Source organism: Ambystoma mexicanum, chromosome 10 (genome assembly GCF_040938575.1).
Source record: "Ambystoma mexicanum isolate Mex_15411 chromosome 10, UKY_AmexF1_1, whole genome shotgun sequence".
Lineage (NCBI taxonomy): Eukaryota > Metazoa > Chordata > Amphibia > Caudata > Ambystomatidae > Ambystoma > Ambystoma mexicanum.
The window spans coordinates 1,515,211,997-1,515,239,037 of NC_090932.1; the positions used below are offsets into that span (position 1 = coordinate 1,515,211,997).

Below are 27,041 nucleotides of genomic sequence, written 5' to 3' on the forward strand. Positions count from 1 at the left end.
AAAGTCAAGGATACCATATCTTAGCTTCAACACTACTCATCCGTTCCCGTCTAACAGTGTCTTTATCAAGTCTCAACTGGGATACCCCGCTATGTGATACCCCAATATACATGTAACATCCTAATCACTTATCGTGCTCTTCTTGGGTCCGTTCCGCATCTCGTTCCGGACAGCCCTGTAAGTCCAGCCATGTCGCGGCTTCCTCTGGGGTGTTAAAAAAGAACATTCTGCTTTTATGCAGTACTTTCAATCTTGCAGGATACAGAAGCATATATTTGATGCCGGCCGTGTGCATCCTCCTCTTTACCGCCACGTAGCTATACCGCTGCCTCTGGACTAGCATAGTATAATCAGGATACGCTGTTATAGTAGCCAAGGCTCTTTCAATCGTTCCTCCTTTCCGAAAGTACTCTAAAATCTTCTTGCGGTCTTTATAGTTCAAAATCTTGGCAATTATTGCGCGGGGAGGGGCTCCAGGCTTCGGTTTTCTCATGAGGGCTCGCTCCACTGTGAATCCTTGAGAGAGTTTGTCGGTCCCTATTTCCTGCAGTATCATGTTCTCAACATAATCTGTAGGGTCCTGTTCTTCTTCTCCCTCTGGCAGGCCAACCTTACGGATGTTATTCCGTCTCGCCCTTTCTTCGGCTTCCTCCGCACGATTCTCCAGGTTAGCCACTTGCTGCTTTAGTATGTGGACCTCCTTTGCGTTACTAGTGCTGGTGTCCGTGTTAGTTTTGACCACACTCACCAGACTGCTTGTTCTGTCTGCCAGCGCCCTGACGTCTTGTCTCAGCAGGTTGACTTCTATCCCCACTGCGTCTATTTTAGCCGCCAAGGAGGTTCGCAGGTCCGCCATTGCTATCCCCCATGAGTTCCTTAGCTCTGTTATAGCCGTTAGTATCTGTTGGTTTTCAGTCCCTGGGGAGCTTTCCATGGGTGCATTTGCGCCACTATGCGCCGACGCCGCTGGGGACTGGTGTGTCTTGGCAAACACTTCCATCGTGGGTTGTTTGCTTTTGCCCTTGATTGCTCTCCCTGCCATCTTGCAATCTTGGTCAAGTATCTGAGGTTGCTTTGTTCTTGGTGTGGCGATTCTGTTTCGCTGTCCCGCCGTTCCGCTTGTGAGTCACTCCAGCTCTTGGCTGTTATCCTTGAAGTACCCAGTATGGATTCACATGCGCTGAGCTATATCTTCGGGTGGGTTGTGTCCTCCCACGTTTCCGTTTGTCCTTACTGCATTTTGTAGATTGCTATTGGTCCCGGTCGGACCACCTGTCTCTTGGACTCCTTATACTCTGCGCACCGCTGTCTATGTCCGCTGAGGCCGCTCCCATACCATCCGCCACCCAGCTCGGCCCTGTGCTCTCCAGTATTCGCTCTCAGTGCACAGTCCCCACACTTGTCTGCTTTCCATTGTCAATGGATCCCGTAAATTGTTCCATAGCTCCGCTGCCAATACCAATTCTAGCTGGCTTGTTCACCGTGCACCCGTGGGCCAGTCGCAGGTTCTGTTGTGTAGTCGCCCCTTTTGCGGCCCGCCTTCACAATGCAAGTTGTTCAGTCAATGGGATTAGGCTCCTCCAGGTCTCTAAGCAGCCCTCAATAATCCATACCTTTCCCAGGGGGCTCAAATGAGTCCAGGGAAGTTATAGTGTGGTTTGGCCCCAGAGACAAGGAACTTCTCGTGCCTCCAGGGTTTCTTGGCTTCACCCCCCCTGTGGGTTACCTCTGATCACTGGGGTTCTCAACTACTGGGCCAGGGGCAGTTAGCAACACTGTTCTCGGTTGTAGGCGTTTTAATATGGGCTGCCATTTAGTTTGCTTTCACGTGCATCTCGTGTGCAATAGCTTCGTGTTCCGGGCACCATCCAGACTGCCTGCATGCTTTGAATGGCTGCTTTCCTCTCAAAAACTCTGTGTGCCCCTCTATTGAATGAGGCTTCAACACCAGCCCAGCGGCTTAAGCATGTGTCTTCCTATGGGCATTTACTGCGAGGTTCCTCTCCTGCAATTTATTCACTGCCAGCTCGAATATCTAACAGCTGTGATCCAGTCCCAGCTGTCATTTATGCACGCATCCTAGCAGTCCTCTCCCCAGCGTGACTGCCATACTGCGGCATGCCTCCGTCCCCCCTGAGGCCGCCCTGATCCCCCCCCATTTGAATATGGAAATCTGCCACTTATGTAGCAATGAGTTATTGCGGCGCGGCAGCTGCCTCCACTACATTGATTATCCAGCGGTTACATTCTTATTAATCAGACGCCGGCTCGTACCACGTCCTGCCTTCGCCTCCTCTCATGTATTTCAATCAGGGATGTGTCCTGATTAGCCGCGCCGTGTAATCATCTGCCTCTCGGCTCCCGGCTTCGTAAATGCTGTGCAATAGGTCTTTTCCATCGGAACGTTCAAAGAGCCTTCGCCCGTGGCTACTTTATCCACCTCGCTCTCTCCTCCGCTCCCGGGCTTGCTGTTGCCTGCAACATGTCTCGGTAATGCGCTTGGAGGACAAACGCTGCTCGGACGTATGATCTGACGGCCGCCCTGCCAAAAGCCAGTCCTCTGCTCAATCTCCTCAGCCAGGTGGTCGGGGCTACAACCTCTTTGTTGTCTGCCATTTTGCTTGTATACGTGCCCATGGAGCCACGGGCTTAAAGTTCTGTATCTTCGCCATACTTCACCCAATAGACCTGTATTCTTCAGTTATTGTGGGGTTTATTTTCCAGCGCACTTGCCGTCATTTATAGAGCATTCAGGTCATTTTAGAGGTGGTTCTTCGGATCCTCATTGGATCGGAAGGAGCAGCTTTCCCAGGGCACATCCTACTCCATGGCTAGTTAGCCATGCCATGCGCCGCCTCTGTCTGCAATCCTTAATGGGCGAATCAGCGAACAAATCTGAAAATGACGGAGCAAGCCCAAAACAATGGTTGGAATTCACTAGCCATGGCAGACAAATTGCTCCGTGATTTGATACAAATAAACACAGAAGAAAGCCTTAAACGTAGAGATAGCTCTCTAAAAGAGCAAACACTGAACCCTAATACATCACCCATTGAGAACTTCGATGAAAATCTGCAAAGCCCAAAGCTTAGCAGATGTAAAAATATCAGATCTCATAGGCGCAGAAGAGTGGAATACAGCACTTCTCTGAGCATAAGATGCTCACAACGTAGGATTTACGCAGCTCAATTAACTGGCAAAATAGTCTGCAATACCACCAACATCATCAACAGCAACAAAAACAGTGAAAGTGGTGCATGCACCCAAGGGATTCAGGCAAATTGTGATGACTCATCTTCGGATTCGTCATTTATCGAGCGTGAATATCCAAAAGTAAGAAGGGCAGCTCCCTTTGCCAATTCTGGGCATCTGACCACAAGGACAACTATGAAGAAAATTGCTGAGAAAGTGCTACAAGAGCTAAGCTCTAACAATTGCTTTAGCACCCTTCCTGAAAATGTACAAACAAATCAATGACAACTAAAAAGATCAAAGCATGTTGATTTCCATAATGAATTCAAAGCTCGTTAACATTGAAACAGGAATGAATATGCTTAAAGCAAAAAAAAGTGGATGAGAATGAGAGAGATGATAATTTGTACAAATGTTTAATGGATCATTAAGAAAATAACAGCGAGGACAAAAGGCTTCTAGCGGAAGTTGCCCGAGAAGCCTTGACTCTACTAAAACAAACTCAATCGGCTCCTAAAACCAAAACAACAAAAGGAGCTTCCACCAGTTGGCTGTTGCCCAAACATTAGCCAATATAGCCACAACATTTTTTAACCATTGGAAAAAATGACAACATACACCCAATAACAGAAACAAAGAAAAAAATCGCTGGATCCTAGTTTCGACAAAAAACAACCAGGAGAACCTCCTAATATCATAAACATCGAGGACTCACCTAATGAAACAAGAGAAAACACTAAAGTGGCTGTGCCTACAAAAAAAAAGTGGGATACCCACTGAACCATACGAACCTTCAACTAGACCCTCCACCTGAAAAAGCCTTTACCAATTACTCCTTAATACTGGAATGTATACTCTTGGTCAAAGATGGCCTGATTTTAAACTGAAAAAAATACTTCAATTGCTGCATCACGTGCCTGCCCTAAGGGCCATTGAGTCCGATGACATCATAATCGTTGAGTTCATGTAAGAACCACATAATGATCGGGTGCGTTTGCATATTCACTCGAGAATGATTTGCGACTTGTTGCTGAGCGCTGTGCCCACCACTACATCATACCTCTGGGGTTTGACATTATGGAAGCAAACACATATCCCTGAGTTGGATTAAGAGAGGGAAACCGCAATCTTGAATGGGAAGACGTGGACAACGACAACAAATTTAGAAAAGCGGAAAGCTGAAAAGTCTGAATCATCTCACAGGCAGAGTAAATGTACACATAGCACCACAAAACTTCACAACACGGATAAACCAGAAGAATTATTAAGGATAACTGTTAAGTGCAATAACAATGGGAATACAAGAAAAGCTTGGAAAAACCATCAAGTAACAATAGATGACAAAGAAGAAAACTGGAGCTGGCTTGCCGGAGCCATGGGTGGCCGTAATAAAAGCTAATGCCAACAAGAACAACATGAGGTCAAACACTACATTGGCTCATGGAACACGAGGAGATGTGTGCACTTGTTCAATAATTAATCTTCTAAGTTAAATAAATTTAACATCCTCTGTTTGCAAGAAACCTGGCTTTCTGCAGCCCCCATTGTGGAAGGCATACGAACTAACTATAAATACTGCCATAAGAGGAAAGAAAGGACTCCCAATGGCCATTTTGCTTACATTAATTTAAAAAAAAGAGTGGATGTCGTGTTATCAGTGCAAGCAATCCAACCCCATATATTCAATTAACGGTAATTGAAACTCCAGATGAATTTAAGCTCGAGGGAAATAACATCAACAAACTGAACTTATATTGGCACCATAAAGCTGGTGGCTCATTCGTATTTATTGACCAACTAGCTCACTTAATCAACAATCTTAAAACTGCGGAATTGAGCTCAAACATAATATTGTGTGGCGATCTTAACATTGATTGCTTAACACCAAGGAGCACGGACCATTACAAAAACCAAAAGGCTGGAAAAAGTAAGAGACTGGTGAGCCAATGGCAAGAAGAAATACTAAAGGTCACATACCTCCACGAGCAACATGGAAAAGAAAGACACAGGAATCCATATTGAACTATTTCTTTGTATCTGAAAGTATAGCACAAAGAATAGTTTTGCTGTGTGGTGTTCCTATGAAGCAGAGTGACCACGGCTTAGTGGAAATAATGTTCCACGGGCAGTTGACAACTACTCCATATTTATGGAATTCATCCGTGACCGTGGAAACCAGTAGAAATAGAGTACGACTAAACTCCAGCAACGTAAAGAACATCGTAAGAGAATACCAAAACGGAGTAACTGAGGTAAACCTTAACAAAGCTGAATATAGTTCTCTACTAGATCTATACGTAGAGAGAAAACAGAGACGACTAAACATTGACTTTAAGAAAAAACATGCATTTCATCTTGAAATATTCATAAGGAAAAGACAGCTGCAAAGAGAAATCAGACACATAGTTCCTTTTCCAAACAAAAACAAACTAGCCATGAAAAAAAGCTAAAACAAAAGTATAAAAACTGGAAGTCATGATGAGTACTTTATCAAATAAGAACTCAAGAGACTTTTGGAAACTCATAAATAACACAAGTGCCCTGCAACAATCCATCTTAGTTTATTTTATTATTTGATAATGCGCTCCAAACCCAGGGGTAGCCTGGCGCAGCCGTTGCAAGAATACTTAAGCTTAGGTTACATACAGAGGTTACATACAGAAGATGCATTACATGTGTAATTAACGTATTTACAATACAAATATACACGAGATTCAAAATGTAGGTATCTCTCATCACGAGGGATAGTCTATAGTCCGGTTTCAGAAGTAACGTGGTAATTATTTACAGTGTTTGATCTGGTAATAGGGCAAGGGATCAGTTTGATCAGTCGTCATTAGTCCAGAGCCAACTTTTCACCTTGCATCTAAATCTAGATTACGGTAGATTAGCTCTCAGTGCAGTAGGGAGTGCATTCCATGCACGGGCAGCTCTAACAGGGATGCTTACTCCACCCGCTTTTGTTAGTTTGAATTTGGGCGTTTCGAGTAGGAAGTGGTTGGAAGCTCTAGTGTGGTGTGTAGAGGATTTTCTAGTCAGTTTGGCCAAAATGTATGGGGGCGCGGTGTTGTTCAGTCCTTTATGGGTGAGAGATAGTGATTGAGCAACATGGTTTCAGAAAAACATTCAGTAAGCTATTATAATGAGTTATACAAAAAAAAGTACTCTCAAAAGCTCCAACTGTACCACAGATAACTCGGTGGGACAGCCTTTTTGAGAAAGATAACATCTTGAAGAAAATCAAACAAATGAGTTACTCTACGGCACCTGGACTTGACAGAATTACGAATCAAATGCTGAAAGAAAATCCAGTGTAATTGACAGATTTCTGCATGGCATTGTTCTCCACAATAACGGAAGAGTGCGTAATCCCAACGTCGTGGAAGAGTGCGATCCGACCCAAAAAATGACCGCCCGATTGCACTCCTTAACAATGTGGGGAAGATATTTGCCTACCTAATACAACTATAATTGTCAGCATGGATTAAAACAACACAAACCTATGATTCGAGATAAACCGGTTTCGTTAAGGGCGTTGGATGTGGGCTAAATCTGCCAATAATCTCCTAAAAATGGAGACGATTTGGCAAGGAACAAAGGTCTACCTTGCATTTATCGACTTGGCAGATGCCTTTGATAGTGTTGATACGGAGCTATTATGAGCAAAACTAAAAAAATTGAAATGTCGAATAAGCTTGATCATGGCAATGAAAGAACTACATACTGACACCGAAATAGGAATTCACCGTGACCAAGCAGGCACCTTATCCGCACTGATTAAGACCTTCAGAGGAGTTAAACATGGGTGCCCATTGGTGTCTCTTCTCTTTAACTTGTTCATTTCCGATATTGGTGAGACCTTAGGGAGTGTTACCGCTTTTCTGCCTAAAATCTATGGAGAACACCATGGCCCGATTGGATTGCAACGGAAACTTCTCTTGTTGAAAAAATACCTGGAAGTGAATGGGCTAAACATCAATCCTTCGAAATGTCAAACACTTACACTTCAAACCTTAAAAGGAAGGAAAGGCAACAACAAAAAGAAGTTCCTGTGGCACCTTGGGAAATAAACATTAAATTGTGTAAACTACACAACATACCTAGGGATGTGGATCAACTCTAACATCAATGACTTACCCTGGGTGGAAAAAACAAAAGCAAAAAGTAGACAAAAGGTGGTACCTGCACTGATCCATGGAGCTGAGTGCACATTAGGATGTCCCTGGGAAACTCTTGTAAACAACTTCTGGCAAACGGTGCTACGGCTGCCTCAAGGTGTTCATGTGTTCCAACAGCCTGCATGAGATATTAATTGGGATTAACATCAGTAAATGCCAGAGTGACATGGAGTATGCTGGCACTCTACAGGAAATTGACAGCAAAAGATAGACCGCCACAATTCATTATCCTACACAGCTCTCATAGCTGTAAGAATGAGCCTACACTCACTCAGTGGGCTGAACAGTGTGAAGAAGTCCTGGAGGCCCTTAACACCAACATAGACATGCTATTATCGATTCCAGAGTTGGTCAAAAAGAAACTTTGGCTTCAAGACTGGCACCAGAGACGCACACACAAGTGATGCAAAATACTGGTACCAAGTGTAAAGCCCTAACAAATTACCAAATTATCTAGAGAAATTTCCAAGCAAACATCATTGGAATCTCTACATGAAATTTCATCTTAATCTATTTCTGACCAAAGAGTTCATAAGCACGTGGAAAAACCGCTTACCTCAAGACATGAAATGCAGATTTTGCGACAACACAGCGGAAACACTAAAGCACTTTACGCTATTTTGTCCGGCATTAAGATCCTTGAGAACTAAACACTTGGGAACTCTCATAAAAGAAAGAACACTCATGAGTGGCAAACGACTGGTGATCATTAAGCTTTAGTGGAACAAATAAAAAATAGACTTTTGCATTGACCAACTTCTTGGACCGATTAGCCAAGCTACTCATCGCAGCAGACAAGAACATGGAAAATCAGGAATAAACTTGGATCTACACCATCCGAGGACAAGCCTGAGAGAAAAATCTTAAACTGACAAGAATCAAGACATTGAACCTTAAAGGGAGTGTTTTAATTCACTCACATGACGTGTGATATTGGCTTTTTTTCTTTTTATAAGTTTGTAACAAACTAATAAAAATAAAAAATACAAATATAATATACCCAGACAAACTGAATTGCATCAAGGTGCATCAATTTGTTTTTATTTTTTTATTTATTGTATATGGTTTACATAAGAAACCTTTACAATTACATTCAGTAAAAGAACAGTAGGTGTATATACATATACATACATTACAATGAATTAAAGATACAGTACAACCCTAAGATCCCCTTTTTTTTTAAAAGTAGGAGACATAAAACAAGCCAATAAAATCAGTGCATAGTTAAGTGCATATTTAAGACCAAATGCAAATTCCAAGTAATACTTCCCCCTGCATGGCAAGAAATCAGAAATGTCAAATTTATATACGTATACACAGTACATTAATTAAACAGATAGTTAATATAGATAAATAGAAAGTTTATCATACACATAATTCATCAGAAATGTGCATATAGGTATAATGATTCAATGAATCCTGCAACCGCAAGGCCGTCTGTAGTTTTAGAGATAGAGAGACAGTTAGACCAAATAGAATTTTCTGCCCCAGAAGCCCCAGAGTATTGAATCTGCCTAAATAGAGTGCCCCAAGATCTTTCAGTGCTACTCAGTCTAAAAAAAGGTGACAGGCAGATTCAATGACCCCCGGATTGTGACAGGAACGACAAAAGGGATCCAAGTCACTAATCGCCTTCCTTCTATATAGAACCTCCTTGGTAGGCAAAATGTTCCATCTTAGTTTCAGGAGAAGAGAACGGTAATGGCGGTTAGGGAATTGTGTCAGAACAAAAGACAGGCAGCCTCTCTTCTTGTGATCAAATTGTAAGTCGCAGAGAGATGGGTAGGAGTGAAATTTCTCCAAGGTATCATTCCAGTCACAACAAAAGAGAAGTTCTTTCACTTTGTTCGGATTGGTCAACAAAGTATCCCTATCGGTAGACAAACCTGATAAGGTCTTGTCACAGAGATCTCTAAATTTTAGAAGGAATAAGTTACGATCTAGGGATCCCTGTGAGAAGAGAGTCCTACCCACATCATCATAAAGCGTATCATATTTAGGACAGAGCAGGGCAGAGAAGAGTGCAAGAACCCTCCAAAGGATTCTGGCTCGGAGAGAAACTAGACCCAATTTGAACCTTATAGCCACTATCGGGACACAGTTGGGAAGTTTCATGACCTTTCTCCAAAAGATACCCTCAAGGATATCCCAAAAGTTCAAGGGATCCAAATAATGTAATTCCATTCTATATATTAGTTTCGGAATGACCTTTCCTTTGTAGAAATCTACCACTGGCTTAAGGAGCACCTGCCATACTTGTTATCTAACTTGATAGACTGTGATTTAAGCGGGAGTGCTTTATATCTGAGTGAGCATCTTAATTCAGTGGCCGATGGTTGGGTCAGAATAAGGAATCCCAGATAGACAATTTTATGTGCTCTCATAATGTTTTCACCACCAATTTACCACACTTGTTTGTTCCCTTTTTTCCTTTTCGAAAAGACCATTGTGTGGGTTCTACTCAGGTTAATTTTTAGCCCATTAAGTGTAGCGTATTCTTGAAGCTTACATATAAGTCTTTGCAAGCCCACTTTGGTCTGATCGAAGAGAAGGAAATCATCAGCATATGCCAACCATGACAGCCTGTGATCCCCCAATTTTGCGTTCACTAAACCTGCATCTCCAAGAAACTCCCCTACATCTGCCAAATAGAGAATAAAGCGGCATGGAGCTAAGGAGCAGCCCTGTCTAACCCTGATGCATGTCCTTATTCTTCTAGAGAGGGTTCCCTCTAAGTCAATCCTTAAATGGACCCCCGAGTTCTCGTCCATTGCCATAATTAGGTTAAGGCCTGCCGGGATCCCCCACCTTGATATTTCTGCCCAAAGCGAGACCTAATAACCGAATCGAATGCATTTGACAAATCGATTGAGGCGATAGAGTACCACAAATGTTCCCCATGTTGAGCTTTGTAAGGCCGTTAGAACAAAGCCATTTAGGTTAGTGGAATGGCCAACCCTAAAGCCTGTTTCTTTCAGAAGGATATGGTTCTCCTTGATCCAAACATTGAGATGAGAAAGAAGCATAGAAGCAAAAATCTTACAGTCCGCATCAATAAGAGAGATTGGTCTGTAGTTCTTAACCAGAGTCCGTAGACCTCTCTTATAGATGGGAACAATGTGGGCAGTCTGCCAGCAAGTTGGAACATTGGCCGTATTTACTATATCTTGTAATAGCATGCAGAACAGCTTTGCCCAAATTTCTGGCTCTGCTTTCAATGTATTATTTGTAAGGGCGTTAGGGCCAGGAGCCCTGGATTTCTTAGCTTTGGCGATTAGCCCAACTATTGTCTCGTAATCAATGGCGGGCTCCTACCTAACATTAGGTACATCCACCCCAATTGCACAGAATTCTAATCCCTCTTCCCCTTTACCAAAGAGTTTGGTGTAATGATCTACCCATTGGACCTACGGGATGGCATTCAGTTGGTCAGTAACTGCATCATGGTCTTGGGCTGAGAGAACAGCCCAGAATGCCCTAAAATCCCTTTTAACCAGGACTCTTAACATAAGCTTGATAAGATTTGTAATAGTTTTTATATTTTTGACGTATGCACTTAATTTGAGCTTTTTTATTATCCCGGTCAATGTCAAGCAATTGGACTTCTCTGATAAGTTTGCGTGTGTGGACCTTTTTATTAGCCAGCTACCGATCAAGCCTATGGACATGAACTCTTTTGGAGTTACCCTTATTGGGTGAATCATAGATACTGCTTTGAAGAGCATTCAAGAAAGTCTAAGGTGTTAAAAACCACTTGTTTCCGCAGGAGAGAAGTATGATTGAATGAGGAGATGAGTTGACAGTTGAGGAGATTAATATTAACCGCGACCAGCGTACCCCAGTCCATTGGCCCACAGTTTTTAGTTGTCCTGGTCCCCCAGAGGACAACATCTTTGTTGGAAAAAAGAATGAAACCGGCAAAGACCCAGGATCACTCCAGGGGTTAAAAGAGACCTGGACTTCAGATGAAAGAGAAGACAGGGAACGGTCTACGAAGACATAGTCTATAGTAGACGATGACAAACCTCTGTGCCATGTAGGACAAAGAGGAAAAGTAGAATCGTAGAAACCATTCAAGCATATTAGACCCACCTATTCCATAGAAAGATTCCAAAGTCTGCCCCAAGCAAATTTCTGACTTCCCCGATTATCATCCTCCAGATCCTGTCCCAGGTCGCCATTGTTGGCCTCAGATGATATAGAGCAATCAGAGTTGAGATCTCCAGCCAGGATCACTTTCCCCCTGGTATGAAGAGATCTCCAAGTGACAACCATATCTGTTAGACTTTCCAAAAAAGGCTCAAGGGCAGCAAGGCCTTTATGCCAATAGATGTTAATCATAAGAATGTTAACCAGGCCCTCCCAAGAAATAGACTCCAAAGCTAAAATACCAAATGGGGTGTCCGAAAGAACCACATTCCTAAGGCCAAGGGAAGCTCTTATCCCAATGAGAAGACCCACTGAAGCCCTTCCTCCTACACTAGGTTTAGCATTTTGGGAGTATATTTCAAAACCATCAATGAACGGGGGTGGGGGAGAGGAGCCAGGTTTCCTGTAGATAGAAGCAGACAGAACCGCTGATCATAGTTATTGTGTCGATATTAGTTAAAAGATGCAAATCAGTACCCCCTGCACTCCTTAAAATGGTCTTATTTTGGGATAAATGAGGACCAACAGGAAATCTTTCCTGACCATTGAAGGGGCCCCCATTTGATGTCTTTAATTGAGCGGGGTTTAAGATATTAGGAACATAGAGATCCCCCACTGTCCTAAATCCCATAACACGCTCCCCTGATGCCGAATCTGTAGAGACCATTTGACCCTCAGGGGGGCGGGATAATTGGCCATCTGTGAAAGAAGAACTAGTAGTGGCGGCCATGGCCTGAGCTAAACCTGAAGTTGGGTTAGCATCAATCAAAGAGGGGGACTTTGTTCTATAGAGATCCTGTAATAATTGTTTCGCCATATAAAGATTAACCAGGGTCACAGATATGGGAGTTGTTATAGACATAGGATGAGTAGAATTTGAACAGGGTAACAGGTTACCGGGAATAGTGAGGGATTCTGTAGGCGAGAAGGAAGCCACAGGGTTACATTCTGTTTGAGCATTCAGAATAATTGCAGCACTATTATTTATAGGATCAGAAAGCGTTGGGATTACTTTAGAGTTACAAATGGCATGAGTGTCCTCAGCCAAAACAACATTCCCTGCAACCACAGGAGCAATATTGTTATTCGGCATAGAACTAATTGCCACTGAATCTGTCTGACTGCCTACAGCTATATTAGTAGGCATTAAGGTAGCCACAGCGGTTACAGGGGGAGCACTAGTGATACCAGTCAGAGATACTGCTGCTTCCACCGGAATATAAACCCCCTTAGAAGGGGTAGGAGTGGTTACGAGCGGGGAAGCAGTTGGCAAAACCAGATTTTTTTAAAAACAGATTACTAAATGAGTTGATTTTTTTCAAATCTTCTTGATTTTTAGTTTTCTTAATTTGTTGAGTGAATTTTATTTTTACCTAAAGGAACAAAGCCCTTTAAGTGTACTACTTGTTTAGTAAGACCTATGAAATCAGAAGATTTCTCCAGATTAGGGTGGGGTTTAGAGTCTAGAGTAGGGATGACGATATCTCCCTTGTGGTGTTTATCCGTTTCTAGTGTAATGGAATCGCAAACATGCAGGGGAAGAGAAGGTCCAGGAAAAAGGACAGCCAACCCATCTAGGACTTCTCCCAAGGGAGTATTGGTGGTCAGGGTAAATCAGTGATTTTGCGCCTAAGACGTGATCCGAGAGGATCCCCTCATTCTTCAGAGAGGGAATAGGCAACATTTGAGCACATATTCCTTTCTCTGGACAGAGTGAGGCGGTTGAAAAGGCGATCTTATTGGAATCTTCCCCAGAGGCCCTAGCCCTTTCCACATTAGGGCCCCTCTTACCTAACAGCCCTTCCATAATTAATTGGCTTGGCACAGCAGATTCAGGGCACAGTTTAGTTATAGAGGGGTTCTCTTCCTTAATAATCTTCACCAACTCCTCAAACCTATCAAGTCCCTCTAACCTGGCGTAAATTTCAGAAAGTAGAAGAGAGTGTGATCTAACCTCTGCCCAGATATTGTCATAAAGACTAACAAAGGAGCTTAGCACCATATTCAGGGCGGAGACTGTAGGTTGAGTTAGTCTTATCCTATCGTCGGCCTCTTTGAGGGTATGGTGCAGTGTGGACTCACTGGCTTGTTCCTTTTTCATGTCTGGCAGTAGACCCCTTTCTCTAAGCCAGTTTTGCTTCTCTGTGTACTCATCGATGAAATTAGTGAGTTCAGAGGGAGAACCCACGAAAGAAGCATCACAGGTTTGTTGAGTTACATTGTTGCTATTAGTAGGATTAGGTTCCAACTCACTCTCAGCTATTGCCTTGTCTGCATATTCGATAATACTGATATCATCAACATCATTGTGTGCAGGATCATCAGTCTCTAGTTTCTTTACTACATCTGCCAAATACAGATGATCCAGTGTAGCCACTGTCAAAGCTGAGTGAGGAGGTTTAATAAGGGTACTAGTTGCTGTTCTTTTCCCAAAATAATTGGAGATTTTTTTCCCCTGAATTGGTTCACCTAATGTGCCCATTTTGGATTTTATTTTGGGGGTGTAAAGCAGCGGTTTCATTAGGGGTGTTTTAAAAACTGTAGGTTTCATAGTAGAAGTGACAGCGTTTCCCACCGAAGTAGCAGAAATGTTCACATGAATAGAAGAGGTATGGTTAACCACTCCACCAGAAGAGGACACCTCCACAGATAAATTAGAGGGAGAAATAGTGTGATTATTGTTACCCTTTAATATGGAAGATTGCGGGGCAGTAACGACATTAGGGGCAGCAGAAGGTTCTATAAGGTTAGAGCCAGAACCATCCATCATGGAGCCAGACAGAAGCAATTTTGATTGTGACAAGATGGGGGTCAGATGGATAGTATTCACCATATTAATGTTCGAATAGTCGGAACAGGGCCTCGCCCTTAATGAACTGCCACCATCATCCAAGTTCAAGGCTGTAGTAGCTGCTAGACGTTCTTCCTGAGCATCAATGGAAATATCCTGTTTTCCATTGAAGATGCAGCTATTGTCGGCTAGAGTATGTGGGATAATGCCCATGATGTTGAGTACCTAACTCCTATCTTGAGAGTGGATTTGAGCATGGGCCGTGCTTTTCAAAACAGTAGAGTCCAAAGAATCGAGCACTTATGTATGAGGGGGCTTACCCAGAGAGATAGGACAGGGTTTCAAGGGAGGGTTAACTTCTTTGGGATCAGGTGAAAGTACCTCCATGGCGGGTTGCATTGAGTCCAGAGAAGCCTCCATAACTGACTCCCTTAAGTGTCATCCAAAAAAAAGGAGGCTATGCCTAGAAACTCAAGAGCCAGAGAGCAAAAAGTAGCAGCAAAATAGACAACTCTCTAGGTAGCAAGGGCAGAGTCTCAATACTAGATAGTTGAAAATCGGTATCATAGACAGATAAAATGCAGTTTGAGAAAATTTGTGAGAGTACAGAAAGATAAAAATGCACTGAAAAAGAGTGGTAACTAAAATGAATCAAAAGATAAGTCAATAAAAAACTGCCACTAAAATACATTAAGACACACAGATATGAATCCTACAATAAAATCAGGAAATACATAGGGCGAGGTGTATAAATCAATATCAATGAAATAATGTTATCAAAAACATATGAGGGAGAAAAAGTCCCACAGATCTGCGAATGTCCAAGTAAGTCCCCAGTCACAGGGTAAGGAACGCTCGACGGCTTAAGGAGCTGCCAGAGTCCTTCTAAAATCTCTCCACTATCCAACCTCCCCAACTCTCCCCCTCACCCTGGTGACTAATATAAGTTAGAGCGATCAGTAGGGCAAACTGAGACCCTAGCTTAAAATACTTACTGAGTCACTATTGGTGGGTAGAATGTCCGTTGGACACGGACACAGGTCACAGCCAAACAGCTAAACAGAGACTCCAGCCCTTACTTCCTCCAGGGCTTAACGCTGCAAGGGTGGTTGTGCCGGCAATTTATGCTTGGAAGGAAGTCACGTGATCCGTCACGTTACAGCATTGGCCTCCGCCCCCTCCAGGAAGCAGATATTGCAGCAAAAGCAGCGCTCGCAGTGCTGCTAACGGTATGAACGGAGCGTTTAAGGTGCAGGCAGTCAGGAGGAAAACACTCCCTCTCAGTAGCAATAAAGACCTCTGCATCACCATTCCCCCAAGATGCTGTTCCAATTCGACTTCCTGGCATCCTACCTAGATGCGTTGGCTCTTCCTTCTAAAATCTCTCCACTATCCAACCTCCCCAACCCTCCTCGATTGACCAAGCCTTTCTTGATTTCAACTATGCCCTCTATTTGATCTTTGAACAGTACCCACAAAACTGATATGCAGCTCTACCTCTGACAACTGCACAAACATGGTTCTCCCTCTCTGCTGTCATAAAGAGTCACCCCTCTGCCTTGGAATGCATTGGATGAAGCTAAATTCTCCTATTCCACCATTCTCATGACCTCTCTCAATCCCCACCCCTGAAAACACTCTTACACCGGCCAAGCCATGCTAAACTTGTCCTCGCTCTTTGTCTGTCTGTGAACGACTTTGCCCCCTACAACTCATCTAACATCTCTGTGATCTGCGACACCCTTTCTACTCTCCTCTTTCCCACATTCTTCTCTGTTCCCCCTCTCTCCTCTACTCTTTCCTACTTGGAGTCCATTGCACCCACCTCACCTGACAACCATCTGTCCATTACCTTGTGAGCCCACCCATCCTGTTCTACTATGTACCCATTCACTCCACAAACCATCAAGGCTCTACCGCCCATCATCTGCTATTATCCCTCCCTCCTACAAAACAAATCTTTCCAGACTGATTTAAAACAGTTACCGTTATACCTTTCCTCAGAAAACCCACTTCTAACCTGAATAACCCTGCCATCTACCAGCAAGTCATCCTCCTTGCTCACTACTCCAGGCTCTGAGCGAGTTACATTCAGTCTGACCACTGCCTGCCTTGAAGCCTACAACCTCTCTGGTCCCCTTTAATTGTGCTACTGCCAATGTCATTCAGGTGATCGATATTTCTAACTTTCTTTGCGCTGTTCATCACTTTGCACTCTCCTCCACCATCACCCTTCTAAACGCCTCTGCAGCCTTTGGCACTGTTGACCACCCCTCTCTTGTCTCCACCCTAACTCACCTATACCCATGACACTGCACTTGAATGGAATTCATCCTTCCTTGAAAATCACTCCTTCATTATTTCTTGGCTTGCAAATATGTTCAAATGTACTCAGCTCTATGTCCAGCTTTGACTCGTTTTGACTATTCCACACCTCGTCTCTGTGCAAGCTCCTCTCATAATTTTGCTTCTCCTATGATCTATTTGCTGATGATACACTGATACACTGACTTTTCCTTTCCATCGTTTACCCCTGAACTTTCCTCTCAAACTATTGGCTATTCATCATTAGATGGTGCACCGAAGCATACCAATTGCCCTGATCATCTATTTCCCATACCCATTTCCCTTTTCTATGATCTTCTCTCTCCATCTCCTAAGGCTTGGAACATTAAGATGCTTTTTGACTGTGAACTCAAACTTCACAAATTCATCCCCACCACTGAAACTGCTACTAGCCCACTGAACATCAGAAGAATATGTTCTCTTCTCATGTACCATGCCAAATCACGTATCTCCACTCTGCTTCAAAGCCACATTTACTGTTACTCTAGTCTTCTCTTGGGCTTCCCTCTTTGCCCATTTGCTCCCATTATTGAAGTTCACGCTGGATAGCTCAACATGCATCATGGGTCGATCCATCAATGTTAAGAAATCCTATATGATCTCACTCCAGAGGATTTATTTTGTTGGGTACCTTTGCGACACCTCTGTGGGCATGCTATTCCTGACCCTTGTTTGTGTTTTGGCTCTTAACTTATTCTGCAACACTTTTGTCAGCAATGTTCAAAAAGAGTGGAATCCCTCTCCACAGAGCAAATATGGCCAAATGACTGTTTCATGGCATGGTTACCAATTAGGAGGGTACACAAACACTTTTAGGCTCACTCTACCTGAGCAGAGGAGAAATAGATATTTGCATATGTCTTGTTGCACCCATAAGAGCAGTTCAGGACTGAAACGCTTTGTGTTTCTCCTCTGAACAATAGCACCACCTGCAATCCTATGCATGTGTTTCTTCCTTGTTGGGCATCATCATTGAGATTTGGATGTGGCCAATGATGTGTGGATGTTGTGCTGTGCCTGTCTAGGTACATAGACCAAGGGGTTTGTATCGACATGGCTCTATGCACCAGATGAGAAGACTGAGACAATATGTTCTTGACCCTCTTTGAGGCAGTATCGCAGAAAACTCTTGCACACATGGGTGGTACATCACAGCATGAGTGTGTGTGCCCAGGCCACAACCGAACAGAGTGCCAGTCACTTGTTGTTGGTACCATTCCCCACACAAGTTCCCCCCATGCTGTAGGCCTGTCGTCAGGACAGCAAACGGGCCACAATCACTAGGTAGAAACCCGAACCTGGGCCATATACAGTCTTTATAACACTTTTTTTGTCAAAATATGTCGTAATGAAATATTTTCTACGAATTACACTTAAAAAGAATAATTTATATAGCACATTTTTAGATTGAATAAGAATTGAATAAGAATCTAAAATATGCTATATTAATTTCGAACACTAGGTGTCCTCCATAGTTCTTTTTACTTAGATTAGTATGTACTGGAAACTCAGAGGCCATTTAGGATTTTGTGTTTTGCAGCGTTCAGAGTGCGTTTTGGAAGTTCCTTTGTGGATTTTTGGATTCCTAGCAACGTCGAATATGGCTTTTTCAATGTTTTTGCCTTTTTATGGAAATCCTCGACCGTGGATCTGCTGTTTTATGGTATTTTTTCACCAAGTTCTTTTTATTTTGGGATGTTTATTGATTTTTTGGATTCCAAGACACGCGGATTATGAATTTTTCAATGTTTTTTTACTTTTTACGGAATTCCTCGACTGTAGATCTGCTGTTTTGTTGGATTTTTCACAATTATTTGCTGGATTTATGATACACTTTGATCCGGAGACTATGGATTAATGGGATTTTTTACAGATTTGAATTGTTGACGTGGATTTGTTTAGGGTTTGGGTTGCTGTTGGTTCTTGGATATTCTGAATTTTGCCTCGTGGAATTTTTTGGAATCTTGACGTTTCTTGGATACCTGGAAATTCACATCCTGGATTTATTTGGAATTTGTGGAGCTTTGGGATATTGGGTCTATTGGATTTTGGCATTCACAGTGGTACATGTATTTATATTTTCTTAATAGTTTATATATTGAGAGCGATGCTGTGTAGATATGCTATTTTTTCTTCTTTTTCGAAATTAAGTACACTCTTTTAGATGTTTTTGGTAGTTTCTGTATTTTCTTCTTTGATTTGTTGTTTTTTCCTTTGACAAACATTGAGCAATCTGTAGTTCTTGGAAAGACTGTTCTTTTTGAAGATGTTGTAGAAAGCTCCATAAAGATGGATTGCATGTTTTGAAGGTTTGTCTGATAGCATAATGCCAGGCTTCTAGCCTGTTGTTAGTTTTTGCAGTTTCATTTTTGACTGCTGTGTAACAGTTGTTTTCTGAAACGTGGCCTTCTTTTTGTTCCACTTCTTGTAAGCTATCCTATCCATGTAGAATCACAGTAGGCCCATAATGGTTTGGAAATATTTTCATTAGCTTTAGAAAAGTCACTCTGTGTTAATAATTCATAATATTCCTCTACATGATTTTCAGGTACAAATGCTAAAGCAGACAGTAATTTAATGTTGAATTGAAATCCTAAATCCTCTGTGTATCGACTTTGCATTCCATTTACTTGTATTTTTCGCCATATAGCTTGAGGGAAATGAAAAAAAACACCCTTGGGTTTTAGTCTCAGGAAATGTATCTTTAATGGCTTTGATTTGTTGAATTTCATAATCCAAAATAATAATTTTTGTTTTTTTAGGTGAAACTGCCTCTTATTCAAAGGTGTAATTTTCATGCGATTTTGAAGGCATTAATGCAAATAATAAAGGAAATAAACTGTAATTCTTTAGACCGTTGATAGTATAAAATTGTGTGAATTGTTTTGGGCACACTTTAAAAGTGGCATCCACCTGCCATTGTGTTGTACATGTTAGGTAGTCCACATTTTGTCTGGTTCTAAAAATGAGTACTTGATTTTCCAATTTTTGGTTGTCATATAATTTAAAAAAAATGTCTAGTTACTAACAATTCCTGAGGTATTTTTACATCTTGAAATGTTAGTTGGCGTTGATGGAAAATGTTTCTTTTTTTTGTCTGCATTTACATAACTGTCTTTGCAACAATTTTACATTTGACTTTTGTCCAGCGACGTGGAATGGTATATCCCTGTATTGGTTTTTCATTATAGACCCAATTGCTTTGTTTTCATTTGAATCGATACCTGCTTTCATTTCTGATATATTTTCTTTTTATTTCAACTTTTGTGCCATCTGGCATGTGGTTGTGGGTTCCCTCTATTAGTAATTGTTCTCCCTGTGTTACTGCTCTTCCTCGACAATTGTGAACGTAGTAATTTGAACATTTCCAATATATTTTTTGGTTTCTTTCTTTTTCTTTAATATAAATCCTTTTGAAAGCAATAGTTTTTCCCCTTTTTCTAGTCCATAAATTGCAGTGTTTCATCTATTATGTCCAAATCTAAATTGAGTGAAAAACGCTGTTATAACCCGAAATATATTATCAGATACGTTTTTAACTCACTGTTTCAGATTACATATGTACATTTAAGTAATATTTTCTATTACGTTCTCGTTATAAATCTTACCTCAGTAATTACAATAGTGGGTTCTGTGACATTTCGTTTAAAAATCTTGTTACTTGACTCTTTCTGTTTACCTCTGTGGTGTGGCACAATCAACTGTTTGTGAACCGTCCCCTCGATTTAGAAAACAACATCCTCATTTAGGTCCTTTTCTCTGAGGACTTTGTTTACTTTCGTTATATGTTGCTGTCGTTGGGGTTTCGTAATAAGAACTCTTTACATGTAATTAGATGTATTTCAGTAATGATGGTTTCAGTATATAAAATCTGTTCTCACAGAGTGTCGACACATAGGATTCGTTATAAAAGACATGTAACCAACCTGGGCCTGTTGATGCAGTGCTTTTTGCATGTGGAGTCAAGATGCCCAGTCTATTGTCTTTGTACCCTGGAACACCTGCCTCCTGGGTCCCCTCACCCTACTTTACCAGATTCCTGAAACTCTGCTGCTCCACCAGAGAATGACCAACATAAACATTATAAAATGTGTTTCATATTGTTAGCTAAGAAATAACTTAGAGCTCTTACTTGAATTAATTGGAGGAAGTTAACTACTGAGTTGAGTGAGTGAATCTATAACTGGAAGCTGTGCCAGTACATAGACATATTGTACCAGTAAGTAAATGCACATTTTATAACTGCTTATCTAGAAGAACATTTTATGTTCAGAAGAAATACAAATTGTGTGATGAGTTACTTTAACGTATGAAGTGTTTCTGAAATAATGATGTTACATGAAGTTAAAATGTTTTGTCAAATCTCTTAAATGTTTCTATTTCTTTTCATAGGCATTATCTATGTATCTCGGTGGAGCCCCAGCTGGTCCTGCTGGAACTGGTAAAACAGAGACAACTAAAGATTTGGCAAAGGCCTTAGGTTTGCTTTGTGTGGTAACAAACTGCGGTGAAGGCATGGACTATAAAGTAAGTTTGTTTTACATATTCTTCTATCCAATCGAGAAATTAAATGGAAAATACATTAAATTAAATAAAGTGAATGTGCGCTTAATGTGTAAGAAACTAATATGTTAAACCTTGTCCGTTATCCCATTGTGTATGTGGTCATTTTAAGTATTTCATTATATGAATGTATCTTTCTTTACTAAATGCACATATTTAAAGGATTAGAATGGGACATAAAGTAGGACTGGGCACCAATAAGAAAAGTGCCACCACAATCGCAAATAACAGTTTCCTAAATTTTTGCCACAAAGTGTTCGGGTAGCACCTAAGGGGGGATTAAAATTGGCCAAGACATGGGCCTCATTATGAGTGTGCCAGTGTGGTAATAACATGCCGGTATTGATATGACATGGAATTTATAACACGCCTATACAAGGCGCGACAAGGCAAGGGAGGGGAAACAGAGGGAGGACAAGAAACAACGATCTTACTAGGCTTAGTGACATTCAGATTGTGGAAGTGTATGGGAGAGAGGAAGGGAGAAGTGCCGGCGGTATGGGGATGGGAGTATGGACAAGTGCAGTACAAGGAAAAACAACTAGTGCAGTCAATGGGTGTCAATTGCGAGTGTTCGGAGTTCAGACAGCAAGTGACAGATAAGTGCAGGAGAGGGGACTGTAGGGTTACAGATACAGACCACACGTGCGGGGTGGTGCCGAGAGGCAGTTCGGTTATGCAACTGGACAGGCAGGGACCTGGGCCCTGGTTCAGAGGGTTGCCAGGTGACCAGTGCGTATAACGGGCAGGAGATCAGCAGGGGAGAGGAAGAAGAAGGCAGAAACAAAGAGGAAGGTCATGAGCTGCTTCTGGAAGATGGTTCTGCTCAAGTTTCAGAGTGGTAGGGAGGCTGTTCCAGAGGGTGGCACCAGCCAAAGAAATATATCTGTCCCCAAGTCGTTGCTTGGAGAAGCGATAGACTCTTAATGAGTTGGAGGAGGAGGAGCAAAGAGCTTGAGCAGAAAGATATTTTGGGAGCCAATGAAGAGATATCACTGTTGGAGAGATACAATGCCTGGGCTTGACGTCAAGTACAAGTCTCACAGTCCTTTTCTCGATGAGTTGTAGAGGACAGAGAGTAGAGGCAGGTAGATTTAAAAAGAGGCTTTTGTAGTAGTCCAGCCTAGAGAGAACCAGATGTCTGGAGACAGTGAACTTCTGGGGGAAAGTGAGGAAGGGAAGAATGCCTCTGAGCAGGTGCAGCTGGTAGTTTGACCTCTTAGAGATGTCAAAGATGTGAGGAGAGAAGGAGAGTGTGGACTCGAAGATGACCCCGAGGTTCTTAGCCTCACAGGTAGGAGTAGGAGGAGGGCCCAGAGTGAGCGGGCAGAGAGTGAGAGGAGAGAAAAGGAAGGTGAGGGTGAGCCGATGAGGAGGATCTCTGTCTTACTGGCTTTAAGGCAGACATCATTGGCAGCACAGCACTCCTGGATTGTGGACATACAATCTGGGATGAGAGGGGGAGAAGAGGCGGCTGAGGGGAGCCTGAACGCGAGCGGACTGTCATCCGCATAGCACTGAAAGTTGGAGCAGAGAGCAGCTACGCAGTGGGCGAGAGGTGCCAGGTATTAGGTGAACAGCCAAGGAGAAAGATAAGACCCCTGGGGGACACCACAGGTGGAGAGAGTGATAGAGGAGAGGAAGGACCCAAGTTGTACCTGGGAGATTCGATCAAAGAGAAAGGAGGTCAGCCAGGCCAGAGCCTGATCAGTGATACCCAGGTTACTACAGAGCCAGTTGAGAAGGGTGGTTGACAGTATCAAAAGCAGAAGAGAGATTGAGGAGAATGAGGACAGAGGAGTGGTTAGTGTCAAGGTGTGAGAGCAGGTCTTCACGGAAGTTCAGCAGAGAAGTGACCGTGCAACTGGCCGCTCTGAAGCCAGACTGATGGTCACGGAGACAACCAACAGATTCAGTGTGAAGGTTAAGCTGGGAGATGGCCAGCTTTTCCAGGAGTTTGCACAGAAAAGGAATAATGGAGATCGGGTGATAGTTAGCCAGACAGGAGGGGTCCGCTGAGTGTGTCTTAAGAAGAGTGTGCACCAGGGAAGTGCTTCAGGTGGAGGGGAAGGTTCCAGTGGCAAAAGAGTGATTGCAGAAGTTGGCCAAGGCTGGAGCGAGGGTGTCAATATGGTCCTTGGTCTTGGATGAACAGGGAAGAACCTGTTTTGACAAGACTTTCATAGATCGGACATGTCTAGAAACCTTGTCAGGAGTGAACAAAGGAAAGGAAGAGAAGGGAGGAGGAGAGGCGGCCACAGGAAGGCCAAAGGTAGAGGAAAGAGGAGAGGAAGAAGGAGGAGAGGAAGAGAGGGAGGACTGTATGTCCTGGGTTTTAGCGATGAAATATGAAGCCCAGGCTGTGCAGAGGGCCTGGGAGGGAACAGGAGAGGTACAGACTGCAGCAGGATTGGCAAGCTCCTTGCAGATTTTAAAGTGTTCAGCCAAGTTGTTAGCTGCTTCAGAGACGCGGGCTTGGATGTGAGCTCTCTTTTTAGTGAGTCGGTACTGCCCTTGGAGCAGGCGGCAGGCCAGTTTGTCAGAGGGTGCACAAGATGCCTGCCATTTCCTCTCAGTCACCCTACACTTGAGTTTAAGGGTGATGAGGTCTGAGTCATACCAAGAGTTGCAATTGGCTTTGGGCTACAAGCGGATCCTCATGATAGGGGCAAGTACATGAAGAGTGTCAGAGATAGAAGAATGGAGGTTGGAAAGGGCTGTGTCCTGGAGTGAGTCAGCCAAGTTGCAGGAGGGGGTGAGAAAGTGGTGGTGAAAGCCTCAACTGACACACGCTTCATGGGTCGGATGACAGAGAAGGTGTGTGGCAGTGCTGGAGTTGGTTTGGCCTGAGGAGTAGAGCGAGAGAAAGAGAGATGAGATGAGATGAGAGGAAAGGAGAACGTGGTTACTCCAAGAGAGAGGTGTGGTGAGTGGGTTAGAGAGGGGGAGGTCTGAGGATATCAGAACATCCAAGGTGTGCCCTGCAGAGTGAGTCGTGTGAGAGGGAAGATTAGAGAGACAAAGAGAATCACAGAGGTCGCGAAAGAGTCCAGAGGAAGAACAGGAAGCATCCAGGTGGATGTTAAGGTCTCCAAGGAGGAAGAGCTGAGTGGTGGAGGAAAGGAGGGAGGAGGAGAGATCTGCCCACTCGGAGAGGAAGGAGGTAATCTGACCAGGCGGCTGGTAGAGAGTAGCCACAGTAAGAGAATGGCCAGGAGAGAGAGAGAGCCTGCAGACCAGGCATTCAAAGGAGGAGTAGACGTGCATAGGAATGATAGGGGCAGGGATCAACTCTGGGAAGATCAAGGCTACATCCACACCGGGAGGAGAGTGTCAAAGCTTGTGACAGATGTGGTTCACGACCAGGTCTCGCTCAGTCCGAGAACATCAAGGTTGAGTTCTTCCAAGAGACATTAGATGTCGGAGGAATGTTTGACAGCTGAGCAGGAGTTGAGAGTGGCAATGTGGAGAAGGTTGCCATCTTTTGGAAGACTTCCATGGAGGGGTACAGGTCAGAGGTAGGCCCTGCGGAAGTGCAGAAGGAGCAAAGGGTGGACAGAGGAGGAAGGAGGAGTAGGCAAGGTAACCAAGGAGGAGGATGTAGACGCCAGAGAGGTGGCGGAGGAAGGAGGCAGAGGAGCCGGAGAAGGGAAAGCAGGGACAGCAGGAGAGGAAAGGAAATTGATGAGGCACAGGAACCGTCTATCAAAGAGGAGGATGGCCTGAGGGCCTTGGACCAAGACGGTGTCATTTAGGTAAACATTAATAATGGTCTTAGAGGAGTGGAAGGGGGCCAGGAAGGCCTTCCACCGGGTGTCACCATTACTGGGAGAGGAGGAAAAAGGAGAGAGCACAGACCATATGTGGAATCCATAGGTCTGGCGAAGGAACGACCATGAGGGTGTCTGTGAGAATCTGTCTGGAGGAAGCTCTGGTGTAGGTATCAACAATAGAGAGGCCTGGGTTGGAGACCAGGATATCCCTTTTTGAACTTCTTCCTCCCAGACGTAGTAAGAAGGACAGGATAGTCTATAAAGAAGCAGTTAGAGAATATAGGAGAGACGGAGAGCACCATAGATGATGCCGTTAGAGAAGGGAGAGGAGGGACAGGAGTGGGGAACCAAAGGTGAGGGAGGGGACACTAGGAGGTGGGTACCGGGGAGGGGTGCAATCAGACAAGACAAGAACAAGACAAGAACAAATTAAATTCAACTCACAATGGGCTTCATGAGACAAAAAAGAAGAGTAGTCATGTAGATGTGAGCAACAAACCAGTTAAAAGAGCAAGAACGACCAAGGGAGCCTGAAAGAAAAGGAACACAACAGGGGGGGTGGCAGCACGATGTGAGGGAACGAACAGGCAGAGCGAGTGCTTAGTAACAGGACAATGATCAAGGGAACCTAAAGGAGGAGGGTGAGAGACATCCAGAAGTAGGCAGCAGTACGGTATACAGCAGGCAAAGATAGCAACAAGAACAGAGCATTACTGCATACCGGCACGTTACTGCACCGGCACACTCCAAGTTTGGCGGTGGGGTGGCTGGATTTGGCTGGATCTCTGAGCTGCCTGTAATTCTGGTACCCAATCTCCAAAAAATGCCGGTATTACTAGTGCCAGTAATACCAGCAATTACCCAATTGGAGTCCTACGTGGAGGGAACAATATTATCATTGCGTGGTATCCCGCCGGATTTACCAGTAGGATACCACCAAACATGTAATGAGACCCATTTGAACTGCAAAGTGCAGTAAATCATCACACTGGCCACCTTTGGGCCAAAAAAAATAAAATTCCCCCTCTAGCATGTTGGTCTGCACATCATTAACTGCCCTATTTCCCTACAGGCCATGCTGTGCCAGCGTATTTACATCAGAACGTAATCATTAACAGTAAAATTAATTACAGTCTTGTTTCATGATGCCAGGTATTTCTACAATTTTTAATAGATCCCACTGATACCTTTGAGGGGCAGAAGGCCGAATAAAAATGAATTTTAAGTCTATGTAGATTTAGTGCCAACTTTGACTTCATATTGCTTGATTGGAATTCTGTCCACTTCTGAATACTGTCCTGCTCGTCATTGTATAATTCCCTGCCATTCCGGCTAGTGGGTGCTACCAAATCGCAGACATTTCGCAAAGAAAGTTTATCTTTTGCTCAAAATTGAATAAATTGGAAATTGTTAAAAAATATTGTATGTGTGTGTTATACGATAGGGTGCAACAACACAGAGGCTTCAATGGGATTTTATTTCTCTATTAAATCCTGGGGGCAATGCATAGATCTTTAGCAAAATAAGTTTGTTTTTTGAATTCCAGAATCAGTTCTAAGTTGATGAATGCCAGTTCATCCTCAAAGACCTTTTTATTTCTCTGTTGTCCTGCTCTCCCTCCAACTGGTTGGGAACGCCTGCATCCGTGGGTTGGAAAAAGCTGGCTCAAAAAGATAGCTGCCCCTTTAAGAACTTTAACATGATGGGACTATATTGCGCATGTGCTTCCCTCTGTGCGCCACTCCCTCTCTTCACCCCTATGTCGCCAACCGCCCACACCCAGTTCCTGTTTTCTCTGCCTACTGGGCAGGTCGAAATTTCAGCACTCTTTGACATCCCTTTTTAGAGGCATTACTTTTTGGCTCTACGCTCTCTTTTTTTCATTCGGATTGGTTTCTTTTTTCTTTTTTCTTCATTGCGGTGCCTCCCTCAGACGCATGCTGTTTACTACGGGATTCAAGCGATGCAGCTGTTGTAGGAAGCAGTTCTCAGTGCTGGATCCTCTTCATGCCTGCATCCGATGCCTGGGGATCTATCACCAGTGAGTTT

General features: G+C 43.3%; 1 protein-coding gene across 1 annotated transcript in view; it reads left to right on the plus strand.

Moving 5' to 3' along the window:
* Positions 1 to 27,041, plus strand: part of DNAH10 (dynein axonemal heavy chain 10) — a 2,725,177-nt gene that overhangs the window by 1,272,453 nt on the left and 1,425,683 nt on the right. Inside the window, exon 33 of the mRNA XM_069619694.1 lies at positions 21,049 to 21,183. Within this exon, the coding sequence (XP_069475795.1) occupies positions 21,049 to 21,183 (135 nt within the window). The remainder of the gene's footprint in view (positions 1 to 21,048; positions 21,184 to 27,041) is intronic.